This window comes from Gobio gobio (genome assembly GCF_949357685.1).
Source record: "Gobio gobio genome assembly, chromosome: 5".
In the NCBI taxonomy this organism is placed as follows: domain Eukaryota; kingdom Metazoa; phylum Chordata; class Actinopteri; order Cypriniformes; family Gobionidae; genus Gobio; species Gobio gobio.
In genome coordinates, this window is record NC_137101.1 from 44224332 (window position 1) to 44249087 (window position 24756).

Here is a 24756-nt window from a genome sequence, read left to right on the forward strand (position 1 = left end):
TAATAGGGGTGTAACGGTACACAAAACAGATGGTTCGGTACATAGTTTTGAAGTCACGGTTCAGTACAGCAGGGGAGAGAAAACTTCTGTTTTACTGAACAAATTGTGTCTGTCCTTAAATTAATTCAATTATAACTAAAAGTTTCTTAAAGATATTTTTTTTCCTCTGCTAATGTTGTTAAGTGTAAACTGTATAGGGAGCCCTTACTTGCACATTACTATAATATAACAACAGAGCCCAAATTAGCCTAAATTCAGTAGCTATTTATTTTTAGATATAATAATCAATACTCAAATAGCATTGTATGTGTCACATGTCTTGTCTGTTTTGGTTGTGTTTTTGATTCTGTCACATGTTCATTTGTCTTAGTTTCAGTAGCCTAACTTCTAAATCTAATTATAAAATTATTTTTTTACTCCAATTCGTTGTTGAAATATAATCATTTATACACAGTGTCTGTCATTTTTATGACAGATTTATTTAAACATACAATTTGGGGGGAGTTATTACAGCTCAGACAACAAGCTTCAAAGGGTTTCCTGTAAAATGACACCAATCCAGGCAGAAATCCCAAAAATGCTCCCAGAGTTTAAGAATATGCCTACGTGAGCTTTGCCTATGAACTCATAGGTTTAGGACTAAGGCTAAAGTTTATGTGAATAAGGCTGCATTTATGCCCCCCTCGTTTATTTGTATTGTTTTGTGGTTTACAGAGCACAAATTGATTTATTAGGCTACATGAAACAATCCAAAAAATGGATGGGTCCTCTGGGACAGAAAGGCAGCTTTTCCACCTTTTGACCACAAGATGTTGATAGTGTGCACCGTGTTGAAAAGCTTCAGTAATAAAATACATCACTATGAAATACTATTTTAGATTATTATAGTTTGTTGCTTTTGGACAGTTTTTACTGTAATTGTACACTATTTTAAGTGTGTGTGTGTGTGTGTGTGTGTGTGTGTGTGTGTGTGCGTGCGTGCGTGTGCGTGTGTGTGTGTGTGTGTGTGTGTGTGGCATGAGGGTGAGAGTAAATTATGACAGGATTTTCATCTGTTGGTGAACTATCCCTTTAATGCTGATCTATGGCAGATTGAAGAAAACGCAGAACTAATGGATGACTCTGGGACAGTGGATGAACCGGAGAGACACTGGAGTGGATCAATCTCAGGGAAAGGCTAGTGGCTGAATCGTCTGGATGATGGGACAATGAACATTACTGTGCCTGTAGATGTAAGTCTACATGGAAAAATAAGTAATAAGAAGTAATAAGACACAATAAATGTGAATGCATTTATTGCTTTAATTTTAAAACTCTCAATATGAACTGTATTATTAACTTACCATTGTGCTATTATTTCACCATTACATTCAACTCTGAATTTTCTACTCTTTTCTTATTTTTGTTAATATATTTTTTTCTAGGTACATTTCTATACATTTTTGCCCCTTTGCACACACAGTTTTTTAATGTCTGTGTACTTTGGTGATTTTAGACCATAGACTAGACGCAGCAGCGTGTGAACAGGACTTTTATTTTGGTTTTATAAATGACGTCATAAGACTGCGCCGCGCTCTCGCATCTGTTGTGATTCGGCTGAAGAAAGGTTAGTGTTTTAAGCGTTTAAACTGTTTAAAGCGATAAAACCGTTTAAAGCGACGCATGATGAATGCTATATTATTAAATGCATTGCTTTATTTAACATTTATCAGCGTTGTGTGATAAAGTAACAGAATGAAACTCGTGAGTAACAGAAGGAGCTTGTCATTTCGCTTTTTATCATGAATTAGTTTACACATGAATTCAGGCTGCGTCTCAATCAGCTCCCTAGATCAGTAGTCAGGGCACTTATCAGGGAATTAGTCAATGTGTTGACTCCCTGATCAGTGCCCTGATTGCTGAACTAGTGCTGCGTTACAGTTCGTTTTTATTGTGCACTTAACTCGTTAACTTCCCTCCGTCTCCTTCACTCGGATGTGCGTCAGTGCTTACGTTGCATGAGTGTCCACTACTGGAGGAACCTTTGCAATGGACTGAACTGGAACGTCCTAAGCCCTTGATCACTTGGAATCCCATGGAGTTGATTTTTTTAAAATTAATTATTTCCTTTACGAAATTGTTTAATGCAGCATTCTATATGTATATAATGTGTTTGGGTTGTTTTAAATGTTTTAAAAATATAATTAAAACATCAAGTTGTTTGTAGTGGGGTAAATTAAACATGATATACGGTGACGTCACATTCGTGTTGCATTGTGGTATATGAAGCTTCCTGAAGTGTACATATGAAGTAGACTCTGGCCCTGTTCCAAATGGCACCCTAAACCCTCACGGTCTTCCTCTGAGTCCGCACTTTCACGTCGTAATGCCGCTTTGACTGCCGGGAAGAAGTCCGCTGCGTAACCCACACCAGTGCGGGCTCGGCAGAAGTGCGCATCGAGGGCGCTTATCGACCTCAAAGGGGGCGCTCGCGAGCACCCTTCTGAGACCTAAAATGACAAATGGATCAAACTGCGGTCTTGTGGACTTAACGGACACGCGCACGCAGCGGCCATTGTAACTCCACAAGACCGAAAGTGCACATGAAGTGTGCCATTTGGGACAGGGCATCTGGCCGTTTCTCAATATGCGTTCTTGTCTGTACTTGTGTTCTCGTGGACTTGTGAAACGTCATCAGTCGATGCCCAAGTACCGTTCCAATTCAAAGTTTACAAAGTTAACATCTAGCCGAGTACAGTTTAAATCCCCGGATGTGTCCTTGATCCGCCGCTTTTAGCGAGGATGCATCGAGAGGAGACTTGTGTGGACTTCAGACAGACTGGTATCCCAGAATGCATCTCGCACCAACGAACGCGACGATCAGTAATGGCGGAGGAGAACCAGTGATTAGGTTACCACACATCTTAACTATAAAAAAAACCTAAACAATTACACTTGCAACAAATACATGTGTAGTATACACATAGGCCTAGTTTCTGCTTTAAAATAAGCCTAAAATGCAAAATAACAAGACCAATTAAGGATAGTCAGAGTTATTTTCAAGAATGAACGTAACAAAACATTTGAAGTAAGAAAAAAAAAAATATATATATATATAATAAAAAATATATATATATTGGGTGGGCTGTTATCGGCGTTAACGTGCTGCGTTAACGTGAGACTCTTATCGGGCGATTAAAAAAAATATCGCCGTTAATCTATTCTCAAAGTTGGGTTGGGAGCTGGGTCTATACTACGCAAGCTATGATGACTTTCACCTTGATATTTTAGCCCGGATGTATAACTAGCCGAGTTGCACTGTAGGGGGCGAGAGAACGAGTCTTCGAACCTGTGTGTATGCCAACTAGTGTTGTCAAAAATATCGATATTTCGCTATGTATCGATACTGAAATATCTGAAACGATACAATACTCATTTTCTACAGTATCGATATCAGCGGCGCTCTCCTCTCCGCCTCCTCTCATTCAGTCTGTATAACCCTCTGAACATTGCGAACGGGTGTTCTGCTGGACTTTTGTTAGTATTGGTGTGACCGGTCTGAATTTTGCGCGGAGTTGCACATAATGTTAATTCTACTAATTCCCGCAGATTTCACGCTCGCATCTGAAGCGCACACACACACACACCGTAATAAAGCCGCCTCTGACATACAAGTGCAAAGATGAGCTCCTTTTTCAGCTTATTAATGGTCAAATACACTCAAAAATGTCTCAATGCCCATCTTGGTGAGTTTTAACGTAAACACAGTCGTAACCAGCTCACAGGAACAGTGGGATCCATACGTGCGTCAGGTCTTAAAGGGACAGAAGTTATTTATTATTCAAACTACAAAAAGACAAACGATCACTTACGAGCACACATATTCTGAATGCCTTTGACAGAATTCAAATGAGCCATTTTAATCTAGATTAATCTAAATAAATTTTGGAATTAATCTAGATTAATCTAGATAAAAAAAAATTAATCTATGCCCACCACTAATAAAAATGAAAATAAAAATAATAGAATTATAAAGTAATTATTTATCATATTTATGTTGTTTTGTTTTTGTAATATGTTTTTGTTAAGTCATGTTATAATATTGTTTTGAACTGCTTGTTATTTACAATGGTTACTCATAGACCGTATAAAAAATATGGATGACGCGACTTCATTGGCTTCCACTGACAAGAGTTGAAGCTTTCGGAGGACGCACACGGCGCTGACATCTTGGGACAGAGTCTGCGCAGTAGCGATCTCGGGACAGGAGTTGTGCAGTAGAGAGCAGGAAGTAGAGGCGTGATTATCAAAAGCCCGCCCACACTCTCGCAGATGCAGAACAATTCATTATGTTGGTGTGAAATAAACAGTTATGGAAATGTAGAAATTAAAGCTAAAGCTCCAATCTACTCCCAAAAATCCAGAAAAAAGTTTGTTAGTGCCTCAGTGACAACTTCACTCAGAGAAGCCGTCAATCTCAGCTGTCAATCATGACATCACACCCCCCATTTTTATAGCATCAAATAACTAACTAAAACTAAACTTATTTAAAAAACGAACACCTGAAATGAAATCATCATCATAGAAACTGCCTAAAATGACAGAAACCATCTTTAGGAAACAATTATTTGAAGTGTAATTTAATTGTTTAGTTTGTCTCGCGTCCTTTCTAATACATGGAGGGGTGGTTTAGGAGCTATACTGGGACCAACCACCAGGGGGCGATCGAGGCGCTGAGGCGTCAGTTTCTGAGAGGAGTGCTGCAGGCTTGTGGTTACTTTTAACTGTTTAATTAAAAAAAAAAAAAAAAAATTGAGTTCATACAAAATGAATACAGCAATTGAATCTCACTCAACACGCCCAAAACTAATTAATAAAGAGAGGAGTCGACATGAAATTTGGAATTAATTTGCTTATAAAACTGATGGAGAACCATCAAACCTTGCCAAGCATCGGTCATTTGCCAATCCTGACTAGTACAAGACAATAAGAGATCGACAGGTGAGTGCATAATTCAAGCGATCTAATTTAGACATTTTTCTTTTAACACTGATCAACACACATTGTATCGTTTAAATATAACAAACTTTCCAGCGTTCGATTTCAACCAGTGACGTTTAAATTTCATAATATTTGCTTGCATACAATTGCACTTTTTACATTCGCGTAAGACATAATCGACTGCGTTTATGTGTCTACTCACTAAAGATGGACATTTGACATAAGTTTGTGTGTATTTGACTAAGGAAAAACAACTTAATTTGGAATGCGCAAGCTCTTGAGGCTTGTATGTTTGTTGTTGGTATGAGCACAAAGAAAACTCTCTCAAAGAGCTCCCATCCCATGCTTTACAAAATGCTATAAAATCACTTGCATGTTCAAATTGGCAAGGTTTAAAAAGACGTAGGCAAGTGATTTCCGCCAGCTCTCCCGAAACGGCAGCGAAAGTGTTGAATCTGAGCGCGCAGATTGCTTTTATAATGCAGGTGCGATGTCTTTTGAAGCAATTTGCTCATTTTGAGAGCTAGAGAAGCAGTATTGCTGAAATTACTTCTCACAAGAAAGTTTTCCAAATGACTGATTTGATGTGATAATCTTTGTTGATTAATTTAATAATAAACATTTGTGGTAATTTCCTGCTTCATAAACCCCAAACTTGCGAGAGTGAGTAAAATTATGTGCAATACCCGCGCCAAAAATCAGACCCTGTATGGTAACGATTTATTATCGGTACTTCGGTATTAGATTGTGGTACCGTACCGAAGCCAAAATTGTGGTATCAAGCCATCCCTAACCTGAAGTCACCCTATACTATTTGAAATCATAATTGCATTGCATTTTGTTTTAAATCCCAAATATTTTATAACATTCATCATTACCAATTATTCAGTTATTTGTATTTACTGAATACTGAATTGGGTTCAGTGTCACAATATTACTGTTTTTGTTTTTTTGTTTTTTCAAAAACATTTCTGACTGAAATATTGTTTCTTGTTTTGGCAGATAATTTAGCTTGTTTTAAGCAAAAACTCTCTTAAAATTTTTTTTTTTACTTGTCTAGTAAATTAATCTTGATTTAAGAATTTTAAATATTTGGTCTGGAAACAAGAAAAAAATACTAAATAAGAAGAGCATTTTTTGCAGTGTAGTCAAATCTTTGGATCATTTAAAATATAATAGGCCTTTGTTGACTACATTCTAAATAAACTACAAAAAAATATATTTCCTTTGTCCTGTTGCTCTAGGCAACAACACCCATTAATCAAAAGTCTTGAGGACACGTATCTATTGTGTTTTGAGGCCTTCATTTTAATTTTGTTTTATTTTTTTTAATCATTATTCTCTCAAATTTTGCTCAGATATTATGGTAGCCCAGTTTGTGCTGAATACAGTCTAATTACACTTTTGCCATTAATATGTTTATAAGCAACTGAAAAAAGCACAAATGTCAGAGCACGTCTTAACTTCTAAAGGGCCCCAAAAGACCTCAGACTTCTAGCGGTTAACATGTTTGTGATGTGCTTTAATTTTAAATTAAAAATGTTTTGTTTCATTTTATTTAAATTATTGCTTCAATTTATACTTATACAATTTGAAAATGTGTGAAGAACTTGCTTTCATTAAAAAAAAACCTCGCTCTGACTGACTCTCTTACCAGTGCGCTGAACAACTGAACTGGGAAAGATTTAGTTAGGATTTATTTTTCTTTCTGTTAATTATTAATTAATTATTCTCATCTTAAACAGGACAAACACACAGAAAAACCCCTGGTGAAGCGACTGAGATCCATGTGACCATTATAAAGATGGCGTTTATTAAAGAGGAGAGTGAAGAAATGAAGATTGAAGAAACATTCAGAGTGAAACAGGAAGAAACTGAGGAACAAATAAAGAAAGAAGAGAGTGAAGAAATGAAGATTGAAGAAACATTCAGAGTGAAACAGGAAGAAACTCAGGAACAAACAAAGAATGAAGAGAGTGAAGAAATGAAGATTGAAGAAGTATTCAGTTTGAAACAAGAAAAAACTGAGGAAGAAACAAAGAACAAGGAGAGTGAAGACATGAAGATTGAAGAAACATCCAGAGTGAAACATGAAGAAACTGAGGAACAAACAGGTTGGTTTCATTCTCAAAGCTGAACTCACTCATTTGATCTTTATTAAAATGTCAAGCTCTGCAGAAATTAAGGATATTTTCAAGAATGTCAATAATATTTTACAAAAAAAATCCCCTAAATATTTAGTAAATATACTAAATATTTACCTCTAAATTATGTATTATTATCATCTGCAATATCAAGGTGTAACCACTAGATAGCTGTATAGCCTTACATATAAATATAAACAGTTGCTTTTGAGTGAGAACACAAGTTACACGAAAGTAATCAGAAAATATTGTCTTAATGTGACCAGGCCGATATTTCAAAATAAATGCGTTTACATAACATGAACAGAGTCTTGGGTCTGTGGTAGAGTCGTGTATCTTCCTCCTATTTGAAACACTGCATCTCAGTCAGCGATTGACAAATTCAGATCCAAGTGGCTTATTGGCATGGTAAAAAGGCGTTACATTTCCAAAGCATTGACAGTGCTTCAAAGCAATGGTGTTCCTCACTTACAGAGTAACATTTACTATGAATTAAAGGTCCCATGGCATGGCATTTTTCTATTATTTTATGTTTCCTGAGGTGTACTTATATTGTTAGTATGATTTTTACATCATAAAATGTCATAATTTAGAAATAAAAGGCATTTTTTCTATACTGCTGTTTGCCCTGTGGCTGAATGCCCTGTTACAAGAGGCGTGTCTGCTGTGAGACTTCAGTAAAAACGCCCACTTTTGTGATTGGCTGACATCTTTGCATTTGATATGATATGAGCGGAGGGGGCGTGGTTTAACGAGGTCTACGAGGCACGAGCAGGCACGAGCTGCTGCCAGAGAGACGGATGGACCTGAGTTCACTTCACATCAGTTCTGTCAGTCTCAGTTCAGTGAACTGTTTTAGTTACTAGCATATACTTCAGGTTATTAGTCTATTTCTAGTCGGAGGGACTGTCACTCATGTCAGAAAGTTAGTAACTTTAGTAAATTATGGATCAGCGCTGACTGGAGACGCGAACCGTTTAGAACGATTCAGTCCGATTTGGTGAACTGATTCGGTTCACTAAAAAGAACCGGTTCAAAAGAAAGATCGTTCGCGAACCGGACATCACTAATGTACCAGAGACGGAGCTCAGCGATTGCTAACAAAGTTATTTATAGTAACTACTGAGTTATGAGAGCGCTGTCAGTCAGCGCGAGTTTATTGTGTTTGTATCTGAGAGTTCTGAATAAACACGAGTCCCAGTCACACCGAGTCCGTCTTCATCATTATTACCAACTTTGTAACACATGCAAAGTACCATTACAGCTGTCGAGATGAACGAGTTATGAGTAAGTGTTGATAATACCATTACTTTTAGATATGTTCCTATCATATGGAAAGCGTCAGTGACGCGCATTGAGTAACTTACACAGCGCAAACAAAGACACAACAGCAGTAATCGAATGTAATCCAGTTTATTGTGGGAATAGCTGGCTAGCCCGGATATGCTCACGCTTACCCCCCTTCTGCTTAATCTCACGCCGCGTTTGGTGCCTCCGCTGTGGGCCAGATGCAGTACTGGGGGTCGGTGATGTTGAAGGCCGTCTGGTCAGTGCAAGCCCGAGCCTCGGCGTGAGTAAGGTTTATCTCTAAAGATGTTACTCTGCTGATGTTGAGCAGAAACGACTGTATGCACATTGTAGAACAGATAGACGCGACGAGGACGTACAAAAACACTGACTCACAAGATAGAAAACACGAAAACACCGTTCTGTCAGGAGAGAGAGAAGCCGCAGTGTGTGCACGAATAATAAATAATTAGCTACACATAAGAAATCACTGATCACAGATCAGAAGGAACTGAAAAAAGACTTCTGTTTTCATTTGTACATCCAAACACTGAGTAACTGCCAGCGTTCACTCGTTCACAAGCCATGATCTCTCGAGCGTTTGCATGGGCGTGCCAGATTCTCTGGGTGGAGGAAAGGGAGTTAACCGTTCCTGCTTGGACGTCAAACCAGGAGACTTCAGGATTGGCTGGTCTGGCCTGGCATTTTCTCAAAGGCAGAGAAAGACAGCCAGAACTCGGGTTTACACCGATCAACATTTCTATCCACTTGGGGACAATATTCAGGCTAGGGGAACTAATATTAATGTTGAAAAACCACATAAAATGAAAATTTCATGCCATGGGACCTTTAAAATTGAAAAAGGAACACAATGTTGTGCTTTACTCTGAAACATGCAGCGCGTCAGTCTATATGTTTATATAGTTACATCACAATGGTTGTGATTTGATGATCACACTAAGCCATATCACATTCTCACAACCATGCATTGTCAAAATTCATAGTTGCCAGACAACCAGCTAGGTAACACCGTTTCGACACGGATTTTCATGCATTTTGCACTTTGAACCCTGTCCAACATGCTAAGGGTGTCCCACAGATGGTGCTGTGAGCTCATGCATGTTTATTTAGTCATTTGGCAATTTCAATCATCATACAATAACCGGACAGAATTTATCTGTTTTTATCATGTCTGCTGTTTTTAAATGTGTAATACCTTTTAACTTCAGTTGTTGGAAATGGAAATGTGCCCTCCCTTGATGATTGCAGTGATATACAGGCTCCAAAGACCACTAAAAAAACATCATAACTGAATGTGCTGACATTTTAGAGGGTTTAATGCCTAAGTCCTATCGGCTACTAATCATTGGAGACTTTAACATCCATTGGGGTTGAAAGGTGTTGCCTTTCAACCCCAATGGCCAAAGAATTTGACTCCTTTGACTTGTCTCAGTTGATAAAATTGCTTTGTGCACTCATCATGTGTCACTGATCAAACAACCTCCAGGTAGTAATGGAAATTTCCATTAGTGTATATGACTGTGTGTATTCTATTTATGTCTGGTGTGATGTTAAATAATACACTGAAAATGTATGAGTATTTCAAAAGATCAGCGGGAAATTTACGGACACATTATCCTCTCATACCGTTACAAATGCAGCATTGTGAGTTCTGCACCGCACGAGATGAGAACACTTTTTAAGAAAGAGTCGCGTTTGCTCTATATTTCGTTTTACCGTGAAATGCTCACACTGTCTGGATGCGCTTAATAAGAACGCTTCACATATCATATCGCATACGCTGTTGTTTTACTGTTGTTTGTTAAAACTATGAGTGAGTTCTTTGAAATAAATCTATTTTGGGCTTTTAGAGAGAATCTCTAGAATGTGCAGATTGAGAGAGAGGAGGTGTCCAGATGGGAAGTGAGGTGTCACTGGTTAAGGTCTGTGATGATTTCGCGGCATGGTACCGTCTTCGCAAACCTTTGTTTCCTAATAAGACATTAGACTAATAAGACTAATAAGCATTAGTCAAAGTGGTGTTTCGTGGCCATTTGGTATTACGGGGGGTTTTATGTTTGTGAAGCAAAGAAAAGTCTTCTTTATAACAAGCGCTGTCCTTGCGACGCTGGTTTGAGATCAGGCAGGCATTGGGAAAAGGTCTCTCCTGTAGGTCCCGCCATTTTGTCACCATGACAAGTATTATGACTCGCTAATGGTTCGGTGAGGGGTATTTGTGATCTTTGGAATGTGATGTGGTCATTATTTGATGTGTTCAACTATTGCTTAGTTCATGGATAATCCTACATGTGTGACATGTTGCAGAACGAAGTTCACAGAAACTATCTAATTAACTCTTATTAAGTACCCTTTCAAATTATTTATTGCTCTTATCTGTAGGAAGTTTAAGTAACTTTAAGTTCTTTCCACTCTTAAAAAGCGGTCCTCCACTGACATCCAAAGGGTTAATAACTGCCAGCTTGAACGTTTTTGAGATGCGTCCCATAGAAAGAGAATATTTTTGAACAATATTAAATTCTGAGATTATGCAACACTTCAAGTGGCTTAGTACGTATAGCAGTGCAAGAACCCGCTTTAGTGTTGTCACTGCAGAAACTGGGAATGATTTTAGCTATAGGAACACCTTTTGGGGGGACGGGGCATCCACACGGAGACATGTTTAGCTGTATACAAAAAAATGTTATATCGTATCAGCATTTCGTCCAGACGGATCCAGCCTTTTGGGAGCCTGAAACGGGCATTTTTTTAAAACCGGGTCCCAGAGTGGAAAAATCTGAAACCGACACCTAGGGCTGAGCGATATGGCCCAAAAAAAAAAGGAAAAAGATTTTAATACATTTTTTCCTCCTCCTACTTAAAATCAATCTGCAGATGACAAAGAAATTCTTCAAAACAAGTTTTAACTGTATTTTGTTTATGTAAAATACTTGCGGCTTGGTAGCACATACCTGGGGTCCAAAACTTTCAGCATGTGAATAAACCCAGGCTATTCCACAGTATATATGGGCACCATATCTTTTGCAATATACAGTATACATATCAAAGGTTTATGAATTGATATGCAGATAAAATTAACTTTTATTAACAATAGTAAAGTGCAAAAAATTAAAGGGAAAATTGTAATATTCTGCTCATATTAAATAGGTTGCCATTGTTCTTTTATAGTCTCACACTGAACTGATGACAGCTTCAGTGATTATTAAAGGAGCACTCTTTACTTGGTTTCTGGGTAATTTAGCCACAATTAGAAGAAAAGTTTTGTTTTTCATGAGACTTTCAGACTTCCTACTTTTGTCCATATATTAGGGAGTGGAAATGGCTTAAGTCAATAAATGCTCATATACCGCCATCTACTGGGTTATAGTGGTAATTTCATGTCTTTTTACAATAAAAAATGATTGTTTACCACAAAGTGGCCTACTCCATTAAAAAACAATAACATTCGACTATTTCTTGTAAAACTTTTAGTTTTACAAATCGTCATATTTAAAAATACCGTTAAAATTGGATAATATTTAGAGCTTTAAAGTGCTGGAAAAAGTGTGAAGCACTTGAGACCCCTTAAGTGCTTGGATTTCAATCTCAAAAGATTGTACAAACCCTGAGATGAATAATGACAACAACATTAAATCCATGTGGTGTTACTACAGTACATCATGGTGAATGTTGGTGATTTGTGACTGAAACCCCTGATCTTTGCTCATGTTGTCTCAATGTTTCTCCTGGTTTCCACATCAGTGCTGTTTGATCTGATGTCTGGTTTAAAACAGAATTCTGTGCCGAACTTTCCACTAGATCTCGCATGATATTGTTAATTCTGTGGTGAATTTAAATGTAACGGTGTCATGTGATCGAGATCGGCCCGTGTGTGAGCTTGCGCTGCGCTGTCTATTATTACTCCGAGCTGATAAATGGTCCGTGCAGCTCAAATGAATAACACGATTCCGTTAAGACTTCAAACACACTTTGCAGCGGGGTATTGTTTGTTCTGCGACTGATGCTGAGAAAGCGAACCAATTACGAATGACACTTCATGTTGTAAGATGACACTGTCCTTGTTGTTTGTGTACCTCTATGGCAAACGTGCGGGGGAGAGCTGAGGCCATTCAGAACTACGGGAACCCAGAGGGGAGCGTCGGCGGATGTTAAAGAGAAAACCGATTTTCATTCAAACAAGTGGACGTAAACAACACATTACAGTTAATCGATAAAATCAATTTATCTCCCTTTTCGTGTGTACAGCCAATCCGTATATATTTTGTGAAGCTGTGATGTCATCACACCACGTCCTGCACGGTAAAGACTAGAAGAGATACAGCTACGGCCACTGGGCATGCGCATATCAATATATCATCATTTAATTACTGTATTTACATTATTGTAAGGGTAGGTTTAGGGTTGTGGTAGGTGTAGGCGTTAATAAAACACAATCTGTTAAATAGCAAATTTATTTATTATTTTATCATGAGATTTTTTTCCTCACTTCTGACCGTTGCTGTACCCCTTCTAGACTGTGGCAGAATTACAGCGCCACATACTGGCCTGGCATCTATACTACATTGTTTTGAGTCGGTTTCAGTGGTTTTGTGTTTACGCAGTTATTTCTTGAGTCGACTGGGGAAAAAAGATAGGGTAAGCTCTGGCTTTGTGTGGATATAGCGTAAATAAGCTCCTATTTCAGAATAGGGTCTAACCCAGCACAATAGGAACTACCAGTGACGCAAATGTACGTTGATTGGCTGAACGTATGCAAAACACTGGCACCCACTAGGGATGTGACGGTGAGGAAATTTTCCCACCGGTTAATTGATGTGTGACAACACCGGTAATACCGGTATCACCGGCGGAGGCTTTTAAATCACTAATTCTATCTAACCGAAAGTAACATGCACACGACCGCTCTGAACTGAAAACGCGCCAATGCGCACACACCGTGACTGACCGCTCGTCTGTAAATACGCGCTCTGTGAGGCCATGGGTGCGTCTCAATCAGTTCCCTAGTTCAGTAGTCAGGGCACTGATCAAGCATTGATCAGTCTATGATTGAGATGCACGCCATGAATGCACACTGTTAGTTCGTCCGTAAAGCCTCGTTTATACTCGACGCGCCCGCACGAGCGCGAGGGTGCGCGCGGCAAAAATAAATCCGCGTAGCGCGGAGGCTCACACTGCGGAGCCAGGCGAAAGTAAACAATGCGCGCTCTGTGCGGCCGTGCACATTTTACTTTCGGTTTTTAATTAGCGCCAATTCGGCTGCGGGTTGCTTGAATTGTGGGTTCATTAGCCTATTATTTTTAATGAAAAACACAACAACAAAACAAATGACAAACTCCCTTAAATAGGCGCTTTTACGTTTCGCTTTGAAACCAAATCTTCCGCGATCATCTCAGTCAGCACCTCACTCTTAAATCTGATGAATGACTCCTGCCGCTGCCGAGACTCACGGTCGGATCCTGCTTTATTAAGCAGACACGTTCAGTTTTTATTTGTATTGTCTGTTCTCTAACTGAACTAAATTATTTTATTACTATAAAAAAAAAATCTAAAAGACGGTGGGCGGTGCCACGGTGGGCAAGTGATGTAACCGGTGTGGAGTATGGACACCGGTAACACCGGCAACACCGACTATCGTAGCAAGCCTAGCACCCACCATTTTTAAAAAGCCATGTAAACATGGAGTTGATTGTGTTTAGGATCTAGCATACATGAGTTTTGATGTTTTACGTGTCTAAATGTTTTGATGTCTGTTGCTTTGTGGCATTAAACTGGGATTGGCTATTATGTCTTTTTTTGCCTTAGACCTGATCCCCTTGAAAGCGGAGAATCAAGATCTGAATAAAAATAGAAGAGAATGATCAGTACAAGACACATCATGATTTCATAACTGAAGAAAAATCTTTTAGTTGCACAAAGGCTAAAAAACTTGCCTCACAAAAAAGGGCTCAAAAGACGAACTATAGGTGATTTCACCTGCCATCTGTGTGGACTACGTTTAAAAAAGCATTGAAACCTTGAAGTCCACATGAGAGTTCACACTAGAAGGAAGCTTTACCCCTGCCAACAGTGTGGCATAAGTTTAAATCGAAATGAACGCCTTAAAGTCCACATGAGAATTCACACTGGAGAGAAGCCGTTTACATGCCAACAGTGTGGAGTAAGCTTTACTCAAAAAGGACACATTAGTAGTCACATGAGAACTCACACTGGAGAGAAGCCTTTCACATGCCAACAGTGTGGAAAGAGTTTCACTCAGAAAGGAAACTTCAAAAGGCACATGGAAATTCACACTGTAGAGAAGTCTTAGGGTGCTTTCACACTAGCAGTTTTGGTGCGCACCCGGGTTCGATTGATGTCAGAGTTCGCTACGTTTGGATGATGTGAACGCGGTCTTCCGAACTCTGGTGCGCACCCGCGAACCGTACCAGAGTCCGCTTAAAAAGGGTGGTCTGGGGTACGGTTCATGTGAACCCCGGTACGGTTCGCTGCTGATGTGAACGCAATCGTACTAAAGCGCAGAAGTGAACCGCTATTAATGCCGTTTGATTTGATAAAAATGTGTGTTTGTGTGTTTCTCACTCATTTTCCTGACGAGCATGACTGACATACTGCAAGCAGAGAGCTGTAAATCTCATTTCTGCTAGTCTTCAGCGTTTTTTAGAGCATTTGCAGTACATTTGTGGCATATAGACGCAAGTGCCATTATGTACTGAAACGTTAGAAACAAAACCAACAGTTAAAAAACTAAAATATAAAAGTGTTTTTTTGCCGCCTTCACGCTCGCTGTCGTTACTAAGCAACCGGTTAAACAGCTGCTGCTTTGATGACGCAAACGCACCCCAGTTCGGAACCAAATAATATAATATGAACACAGTCCAGCGGGGGCAGGGGGAGGGGGGAGCAATCGAACTCGGGTTCGGTCCAGGCAATCGAACCAAGTGTGAAAGCACCCTTAAAGCCGTGATATCCTTACGGTGAAGTTCTTTTTAAATCTTCGTTTAGGGGGTAAAGCAAATTTTGAAATGCATGAACAGCGATATACTGTTAGAGAACATCTGACAGCGATACTGCTAAGAGTGACGGTTAGATGAATATGTGCTGCGCAATTTCCACTCTTTTCAAGTAGTGCAATTGAACAAGCTTTTTTGTTTCAAAAACATTTGCCATTATTTCACTTCCCTAACATTCTCACAAAAACTAAACCTTGTATCACGATAAGTTACCAAATCTATAAAACTTTCCACAATTGCAACAACCTCATCATTTAACTTTAATTTTCCTAACACATGTTGTTTGCCAGAATTAACATTTGAAAATCAGCTCTTTTGTTTTTCTTACATTTATATGCAAGGAATTCAGTTTACACCAGTCTTCAAGAAATATTTTTTTTTAAAATTAGTTTGCTCACTCATTATTTGATTTTTAGAACAGAGTTGCACCAGAACCATATCATTAGTGTACTTAAACAGACCAGCTGTATTTTTCTTAGTGTGTGAATTGGTGTGAACCAATTCAGTTTGGTTCGCTTTTTTTGTTTGGTCCATACCAAAAAAAAAAAAGTTTGTCCTGGTCCGATTAGTGTTCATATTTGGCATTTTTATCAACGAACCAAAAGATACTGAACCTAAAGGCATAGGGATACATTCACAACCTGGTTGGTCACCTTTTATGACGTATTGCCTATTGACGGAACATACAAAAACCGAACATCAAAAATTATGTGTACTTGTGAAGAATTTATAAAATGCCTAAAAGAGTCAAAAAACTGGCAGCGCCAGCCAGATAGGTCGAGAAAACATGCTAACAAATTCACGTGGTGAGGTATGCTGAGCCCTGGGGGGTTATAAGCCACAGTAGCTCAGCACTCTGCCTCTTTTGCTTTCTCACCTGGTTTAGAGTGTTTTGGTTGAATGATATATTTGCATTATCAAGTGCAGCTTACAAGAGCAGTGAGATGTCATCCTCACAAGCTGTCAGTGTGCATCTACGCCACTTCAACTGATTTGGAGTATTTAAGCAGCATTTTGGTGAATTTTTTATTTGAGTTTATATTGCTCTCGTCAGTAACACTGTGTCTTTTGGGACAATTCGGTAACTGGTGTTTTCCACACTTATAAGTTAATGGTCTTCCGTTGACGTAATCATCTATTTAGCTGTTCTGAGTGTTTTTTTATCCTCAAAGTTATGTTATACTCTGTGCCCCTCGGTTCAATCTGTCGGCCCTTTTAGATATATTCTCTCTTTTTTTGGCAATGTTTGTTGGCAATACCTGTTGGTTCACCCAAGGGAATCATATTTGTATTTATTTATTTATTTTATGCCTCTTTTCGCTGATTCATTATCATCCCACTTAACTTTGAACCTTACGTGCCTTTCACATCTGATACACCTGTGAAGATGGAGGATGAGAATATCCAGAATCAGAGAGCTGCAGAAGAGTCTCTTGAGTCCCTTTGTTCTTCACATAATTCTGATTTGAATGTGCTTCAGATTTTTTTTTTGTGATCATGGAGATGCTGTGGCTGTTGCTGCACAGCCATCACTTCAGGATGTTTTCACTGGTTACCCAGCAGTGGTGGGGTCTAGTTGGGGGGTCAGTTCAGTCATCTGGACAAGGCCTAGTCCTAGTCCGATGATACTTTGGCTGTGCTTTGAATGGCAGTTTTATTTGTACAGAGAGTTTGGCCACTCTCCATTGACTAGCGTTAACTTCCTTGAACGCGGGTACTCTGTTGAAGTTTAAAACTATTGGATCTGCCCAGAGCCACTCTGGACCTGCCATAGCCAATCGCTAAAGTTTGGTCGTGATGCATATCATCTCAAACTACCACACGACATCAATGTTATCGTTCTCAGCCACTCCCTCTGTTCGCTGATTGGACCAGTTAAAATTTGACCGGAGAAAACCAGAGAATATACCGCAATCCCAGGCGGAGTACTGAATGAAAATTGAGGGAAGAACGTAGGAGGGTGGAGCCAGGATAGACACCAGTGTGCTGGAACCAGCAAATGTTTATCCCTCTATTTCACAGTTTCTGCAAACTGTTATTTTGGCAATGGGCCATGTGACCTGCGAGCTGGGTAGTCTGGCAGCCCGCCACCAAGTGTGGCTTGCCCAAACACGACTAACGGAGGACTGTAAGAAAACCTTGAGAGATCTTCCATTTGTTCTAGGCATCTTTTTGGTCCTAATGTTCCAGGACTATTGGAAAAGAGCGTAAAGCTGTCTGAAGCCATTCTGCAGCGCAACTCTACCTCTGCCAGAAATTAAGACCCAGCATCACTATGGAGCAACATTTCCATGGCATATTAAACCTCGGTCACAGCCCCCTCAAAGGCCTTGTGTTACTGAGGATTATAGTTTTTCAGCCACCTCATCGACAGTTGCCAGGAGGACCCCGTCAGCCTCCCCCTGTGACCACTAAAAATCGCACACATAAAGCATGAGGCAGTCAATCATTTTACTATAGAACAGCTGGAGTAATGGAGGACCAACACAACAAACCCTTTGGTTTTGACAACTCTGAGCAGTGGAGATATATTCTACAGTTTAAACACCGACCTCTCAGGTTTTCAAGGATTGTTCCTATGATTGTCAGTTCGCGCAATGGCTCTCTCTCTGGAAATTTGTTCACCGTTACAGAAGGGAACCATAGAAAGAGTTCATCCCCTCGTTCAGCGAGACAGGTTCTATTCAATGTATCTTCTTGCTCCCACGAAGGATGGTGGTGTCCGCCCAGTTCTTGATTTGAGGCATCTGAAATTGTTCCTGAAGGTCTTTGCTTTTTGAATGCTGCGCACAGACGATGTTCTGGTTTGTAAGTGTCACCCTGAACGATGCATACTTTCATGTCCCGATTGCTGTTCATCACAGAGCATTTCTGCATTTCAGTTTCCTGAATCAAGTCTACAAGGTGTGTGAGCGCAGCTTTGTCTCCTCTTTGGATGAGAGGTATGCGTAGGTTTGAGATGTGCAGAAATTGTATTTTTCCGTGAACAGGGAAAAAAGACGCCTGATTCCAAAACAGACCACTACGTTCATAGGAATGACCCTCAATTTCCGCCTAATGCCTGCCTCCCTGTCTCAGAATGTGTAACGAACATTCTGCAACTTTTGGCTCACTTTTCTGCCTGTTAACGGCAGCTACAGTGGTGATTTCCCTGGGTTTACTCCACCTCAGACCACTCTAGGTATGGAATAACGGTTTGTTGCTAGGTCTCACCAGACATTCCCATCGACTGATTGTAGTTTCTCATCGTTGCATATGTGTCAAGGTGGTGAAGACAAGTTAGAATTTCTGACGGGAGGAGCACATGTAACATGTAACCAGTAACATGGAATCAGAGGGGTAGGCTATTTTTGGGCGCTAGACACTGACCCAGGCCACAGAACATATCAAACTACTGGATCTGCGTGCAGTGTTCTTGGCTCTTAAGTATTTCATGCCAGTCTTGCCAGGCCTCAATGTTCTTTTTTGGTCCGACATTCCCTCAACAGTGTTCCATCTGAATCACCAGGGTGGCATGAAATCTTGAGATTCTGAAATCACGAGATCCTGATGTGGTGTCAGTCACAACACGCTTCAGCTCATATTCCAGGAGCGTGCAACCAGACAGCAGATACTCTTTACAGGGCTTCATCTTGCATTGTGACATTCTGAGCATCTTAAGCTTTCTTCAACGTTTACTGGACAAGCATACTTTGCTGTGATTTCTGTACATCATGTTCCAGTTGGTGGATCTTCTATTGGATCTCAGTCTTGTCTGCAGTTTTCTGAAGGGTGTACGCTGTCTGAACCTTTCTCAGAATACTCATTTTCCTATTTAGGATTTGCCACTCATGCTTGCATTCCTTTGCTTACCCCAGTTTGAGCCCTTGCGAAGAATTGACATTAAATGGATGTCCTTGAAGACTGGATGTCCTTTTTTTTTGGTCAGTGAGTTGCACACGCTCTCTGACTTGAAATGTTACATGAAATCTACTGCTCAATTTAGACCAGTTATTTGTTTGCTATGGTGGTATGAAGCAAGATGCTTTGGTTTTGAAGCAGAAGTTGTCTAACTGGATATTGCAGACCCTGGGGACTAACCACTAGGGCCATCTCATCTTCATGGACTGTTTTTAGAGTAGTTTCCTTTGCGGATATCTGCACTGCTGCTACCTGGGCTTCTCCATGCACATTTGCCGTTTTATAAGGTCAATGTTGCTGTTCATCATGCTGTTGGTTCTGCGGTTCTTCAGGAGCGGCCTTAATTTTACACCAGGTGGGTGGCCTTCCTCATGACAACATTAGTATGTGTAATCCAGTAGTATTTACACTGCCTCTGGCAGTCACCCGGAATTCACAGAAGCGTTCTTTTTTAAGCGGACAGAGACCCATCTTGTTTGGTGCGCACCAGGGTTCGGATGGCAGTGTTCACACGTTTAAATGAACCACACTAATAGAGTAATCAGACCAGGGTTCATTTTAATCGAACCAAACATGCCAAGTGTGAACACACTCTTAATTTGTAGCCCATTTGGTATATATGGGTGAACACACAACCCTGTGGTGCCCATGTATTTAAAAACCAATCCATCTGAAAATGTAATTCATAAAAACTGAATCTTTGATCCAATATACCAAAGCAGAATTTATATTCACAGTGTACAGATGTGATAAAAGCAAATTAGCCTGCGTTGTATTAAAAGCCGAGGTGAAATCAATAAAAAGTGCTGTGCATAAGATTTGGAGTCCTGAACATGCTTTACAATAAAATCAATTAAAGTAATAATTGTGGCATCCTCTGTCCCCCTGGAAAACATATTACGATCTAACATATTACTCCCTGAAGACAGAACATGATTACTTACAACTCTTTCCATACATTTTGTTAGGACTAAAGTCAATGCAACTGGTCTAAAATGGTCAGGTAGGGTTTCCCTGATGTTTTAGGAATATGTATTGTCATAGATATTTTCCACATATGTGGTACTGTGTGCTTATTAAGTAATATCTGACTTTTGTAACAGCGTATGTCACTTCAGAGTTCATATTGGCTGTGCGAATGCAACCAGAACTCCCTCCAAGAACTGAGTTTGGCACCCCTTGTGTATATGGTCCAGTAAACATGTTATTAGTTTGAACTTTTTGTGTCTCTAAATGTTTTGATAGCAGTTGCTTTGTGGCACTAAACTTAACTTTTTTTCTTTTTTCGCCTTAGACCTGATGATGTTTAAAGAGGAGAGTCAAGATCTAAATAAAATGGAAGAGAAAGATCAGGACAGGAAACATCATAATTTCATAACAGAAGAAAAATCTTCTAGTTCCTCACAGACTGAAAAAAATACCTCAGGAAAAAGGGCTCAAAAGACAGTGACTATAGGTGATTTCACCTGCAAACTGTGTGGACTAAGTTTCAAAAAGCATGGAAACCTTGAAGTCCACATGAGAGTTCACACTAGAAGGAAGCTTTACCCCTGCCAACAGTGTGGAGCAACTTTCAATCAAAAAGGAAACCTTAAAGTCCACATGAGAATTCACACTGGAGAGAAGCCGTACACCTGCCAACATTGTGGAATGTGTTTCAGACAAAAAGGAAACCTTAATAAACACACGAGAACTCACACTGGAGAGAGCCCTTTCACCTGCCAACAGTGTGGAATGTGTTTCCGGCAAAAAGGAATCCTTGATAAACACATGAGAACTCACACTGGAGAGAAGCCTTTCAACTGCCAACAGAGTGGAATGAGTTTCGGGCAAAAAGGAAACCTAAATAAACATATGAGAACGCACACTGGAGAGAGCCTTTTCACCTGCCAACAGTGTGGAAAAACTTGCACTCAGAAAGGAAACCTTAAAAAACACATGATAACTCACACTGGAGAGGAGGGCCCTTTCACCTGCCAACAGTGTGGAACAACTTTCACTCAGAAAGGAAACCTTATCAAACACATGAACATTCACAATGGAAATAACCCTTTCACCTGCCCTCACTGTGGAGACAGTTTCAGTCAAGATGGAAACCTTACAGTCCACATGAGAATTCATTCTGGGGAGAAGTAGAATAAAGGAAATGTTTGTACTTCCCAAAAGTTTCAGAAGCCGATTTTGATTTCTTGATTTAGAAGGTGTACATATGCCCTTGATGTATGTTTGTGTTTATACAAACACTGGTATATCAGACTGACTTTGCATACTAATAAGCTCATGAGATCATGTTAGACACACAACTTGTAACAGGCTGTAAATAATATGAAACATGTTTATGTGTGATAAATAGTTTAGACTTTAGATTAGGGGATGCAGAAAGCTGTGTATAATGATTTATCATATATCTTTTCGTATTTCTTTTCTCTTTTTTATACATACATTAAATGTGCTAGGGCCCCTCATGCACAATGTGTATTTTGTCCGTTTTGACCATAGATTTTATATTTAAAATACAAATTTCAAAATGTCAGTCCCCCCCCCCCCCTCTATTCCTGTAACGTTATTCCAAAACTTTCAGAGTTACTTATTTTTGTTGCTACATGACCTGCTTTTATCTAGCTAGCTTAGTAAAATAATTACTGAATTATGATTTACATCCAACAATACATCTCTGCTGTGCTGTCTCCGGGTTATCATGTCTCGTAGACACAGATTCAGTGGCTGCTGCACACCCTTTCCCCCACGTCCCCCCTCCCCGTCTCAGACGAACAAGGTGAGCCTGAGCGCGAAACATCACGAAGATTAAAGCCTCTAAACACGTCTTATCTACTGTGTTCGCCACATGATGATAAACAAAAAGTAATCTACACGCTTCAAAAATTACAAAATCAGTTTGCCGTGTGTCATATGTTCTGTGAAGTGACAGTGCTGCTGCTACGATCGATGCTGTCTTGCTTGATGTTCTTAATATGAACAAAATGCCCCAGAAAAAAATTATATAAAATTTAATAAAACATGTGTCTGTAGTAACAATTGGCTATAAGGAGTTTACAAAATAGATATTTTAATATTTTATATTAAGAAAATAGGCCAATAAAAATAATTGACTTATACAGATGCAGAGTCAGCTTTATTATCTGTACCTCTTCCTCCTACTAATGACACAGTCCTCTCAGTGTCAGGTAAGGTGAACATGGTCAAAAACGAGGTAGTAAAAAACTAATTAGGTTTTGGATAGTCACATTTTTTTTCTTGTGTTGTATAGTTATATGTTTCATATAATATTATTCAACAATGCAGCTAAGAAAATATTAATTCTAAGCTGTAACTTGTTGACTGGGGGACAAAATTATTTTGCCATCCTAACCCCACAGAAACAAGAGAGAGACAGAGAGTTTTGCCAGGAAAGAGTGTGGAAGTTGAGGAAGCAGTGAGAATAGTGGAATATGAGAGCACAGAGGGAGCCCTAAGTGTAAAGGAAGATGAGAGAGCAGGGGAAGCCATGAGAGCAGACTCAGAGGAAGATGAGAGAACAGTGGATGCCAGGAGTGCAGACTCAGAGGAAGATGAAGAAGAGACTGTTGTGTCAGATGATCCTGGTTTGTGGCCAGCAAAAATTAGCAATGCAGACAGAGAAAAAAATGTGAAAAAAATAGCTTCTTCTAAAGATAAAGAACAAGAAATGCCACATGATTCAAAAGGTAAAGCCTTCCCCGAATACCTCAAGTACACAAAGTCAGGAAATTGCAGGGAAAAGATTAAGAGAGACTGGGTCATTTACAGCCAAAGCACAAATGCACTATTTTGTATTCCTTGTGTATTATTTGGTCATGAGCTAAAGAAACCTTGTATGAGCGCACTAAGCAGTCAACATGGTTATAAAATCAAAGACATAACATGGCGTCGAATGTATGATAAATTCCCTAACCACGAAAGCAGCAAAGCACACAGGGAATGCTACTTAAAATGGAAAACCTTACAACAGTCTGTAATGGCAGCTGTCCCTGGGGGAATAGACAGCAAGCTGAAGAAGCTCATACAAACAGAAATAGACAAAAATAGAGCTATTCTGAAGAGGATACTAGATGTTTGTTCTTGGCCTCTCGAAATTTACCCTTTAGGGGTAAAACAAAAGACTTGGGGGACATTCATAATTAGGGTTGCCACCCGTCCCGTAAAATACGGAATCGTCCCGTATTTACAAGCAAAATGACGCGTTCCGTATCAAACCAATACGGGACGCGATTTGTTCCGTATTTTACATAGGTCCACACACATAGTTCAATAAACACACAAGGATTTTGCAGTGTGGAGAATACTGATAGCAAATATAAACAAATCAATTTCACAATAAGTAGTACAGGAGCTAATTTGTGCGTGATTGCGTTTTAGCGGCTTTGTTGTCATAGCGGCGGAGTCTCGAGAACATGCCCTGTGCCGTGTGCCTGTAAACTTGCGCGTTTTTTAAAAACATGTCGAGCTCGCGTCGCGTGCGTTCACCGTTTAAACGCAAGAGGATCTCCAAACAGGTATCAATGGGTCTGTCCAGTAACTCATGATGAACCTCAGGCCAGCTGCACACTTTGTGAGAAGCATTTCAGTTGCTCAGACTGACTGACTTAAAGCAACAGCGGTGACAGACACATCTGTGCTTCTAAAGGTAGCCTATAGTTTTTTTTATGGATAATATATTCATATAATATTCCAAACATTATCAGAGCTTGGCAGACAGAATTATTATTTTTAGACAGGTTAATTAATAGATTATAGCCTAATATATGTAATTATTAATTTATAATTTAGCTAATCATACATAACCAATAATCCTGTCATATAAAGTTTATGACATTTAAAAAAAATTAAGATAAAAATGGGACAAATAATTACATGATAATATAGTCATAATTTAAGTAAATTAATTTTAAAAAATTACATTTTTGAAATTCAAAAAAGTGATTACTGGTTCAGAATGGCTGCTTAAAGGGACAGTTCACCCAAAAATGAAAATTCTGTCATCATTTTCTCACCCTCAAGTTGTTCCAAACATGTATACATTTCTTTGTTATGTTGAACACACAGGAAGATTACTATGGAAGTCAATGGTGCCCCCAAAGAAGCCTGGTTACAAACATTCTTCAAAATATCTTCTTTTGTGTTCAGCAGAACAAAGAAACTCTTACAGGTTTGGAACATCATGAGGGCGAGTAAATTGTGACAGAATTTTCATTTTGGGCTGAACTGTCCCTTTAAAGTGCAACAAATAGACTACTAAAGAGTTCTTTAGAAATAAATAAAATAATCAAATGTAAAATAATATAAAATGTGTTCTGTTGCAAGTTCACATACTTGATCTCATGTTTTCTTATAGTTTATTATTGAGATGTCAAGTTGTCAATGTAGAAATAATCATTTCA

At 39.3% G+C, this 24756-nt stretch overlaps 2 protein-coding genes across 2 annotated transcripts in view; one reads left to right on the forward strand and one right to left on the reverse strand.

The window, feature by feature from the left end:
• Window positions 1-24756, reverse strand: part of LOC307126529 (uncharacterized protein) — a 1210917-nt gene that overhangs the window by 548366 nt on the left and 637795 nt on the right. The gene's annotated exons all lie outside the window — the stretch shown is intronic.
• LOC307126538 (uncharacterized protein) lies at window positions 1546-22954 on the forward strand. Its single transcript, XM_079817121.1, has 3 exons — window positions 1546-1606; window positions 6726-7094; window positions 20634-22954. Exons 2-3 carry the CDS (start codon window positions 6785-6787, stop codon window positions 21473-21475), a joined length of 1152 nt encoding a protein of 383 aa, XP_079673247.1. The 5' UTR covers window positions 1546-1606; window positions 6726-6784; the 3' UTR covers window positions 21476-22954.

What these genes read in the sequence shown, in the direction of transcription:
- LOC307126538 (XM_079817121.1), top strand. Translation starts at nt 6,785, where the DNA reads ATGGCGTTTATTAAAGAGGAGAGTGAAGAAATGAAGATTGAAGAAACA. An exon ending in AGAAACTGAGGAACAAACAG is followed by an intron (nt 7,095 to 20,633) that starts GTTGGTTTCATT and finishes TTTTCGCCTTAG; the next exon opens with ACCTGATGATGTTTAAAGAG.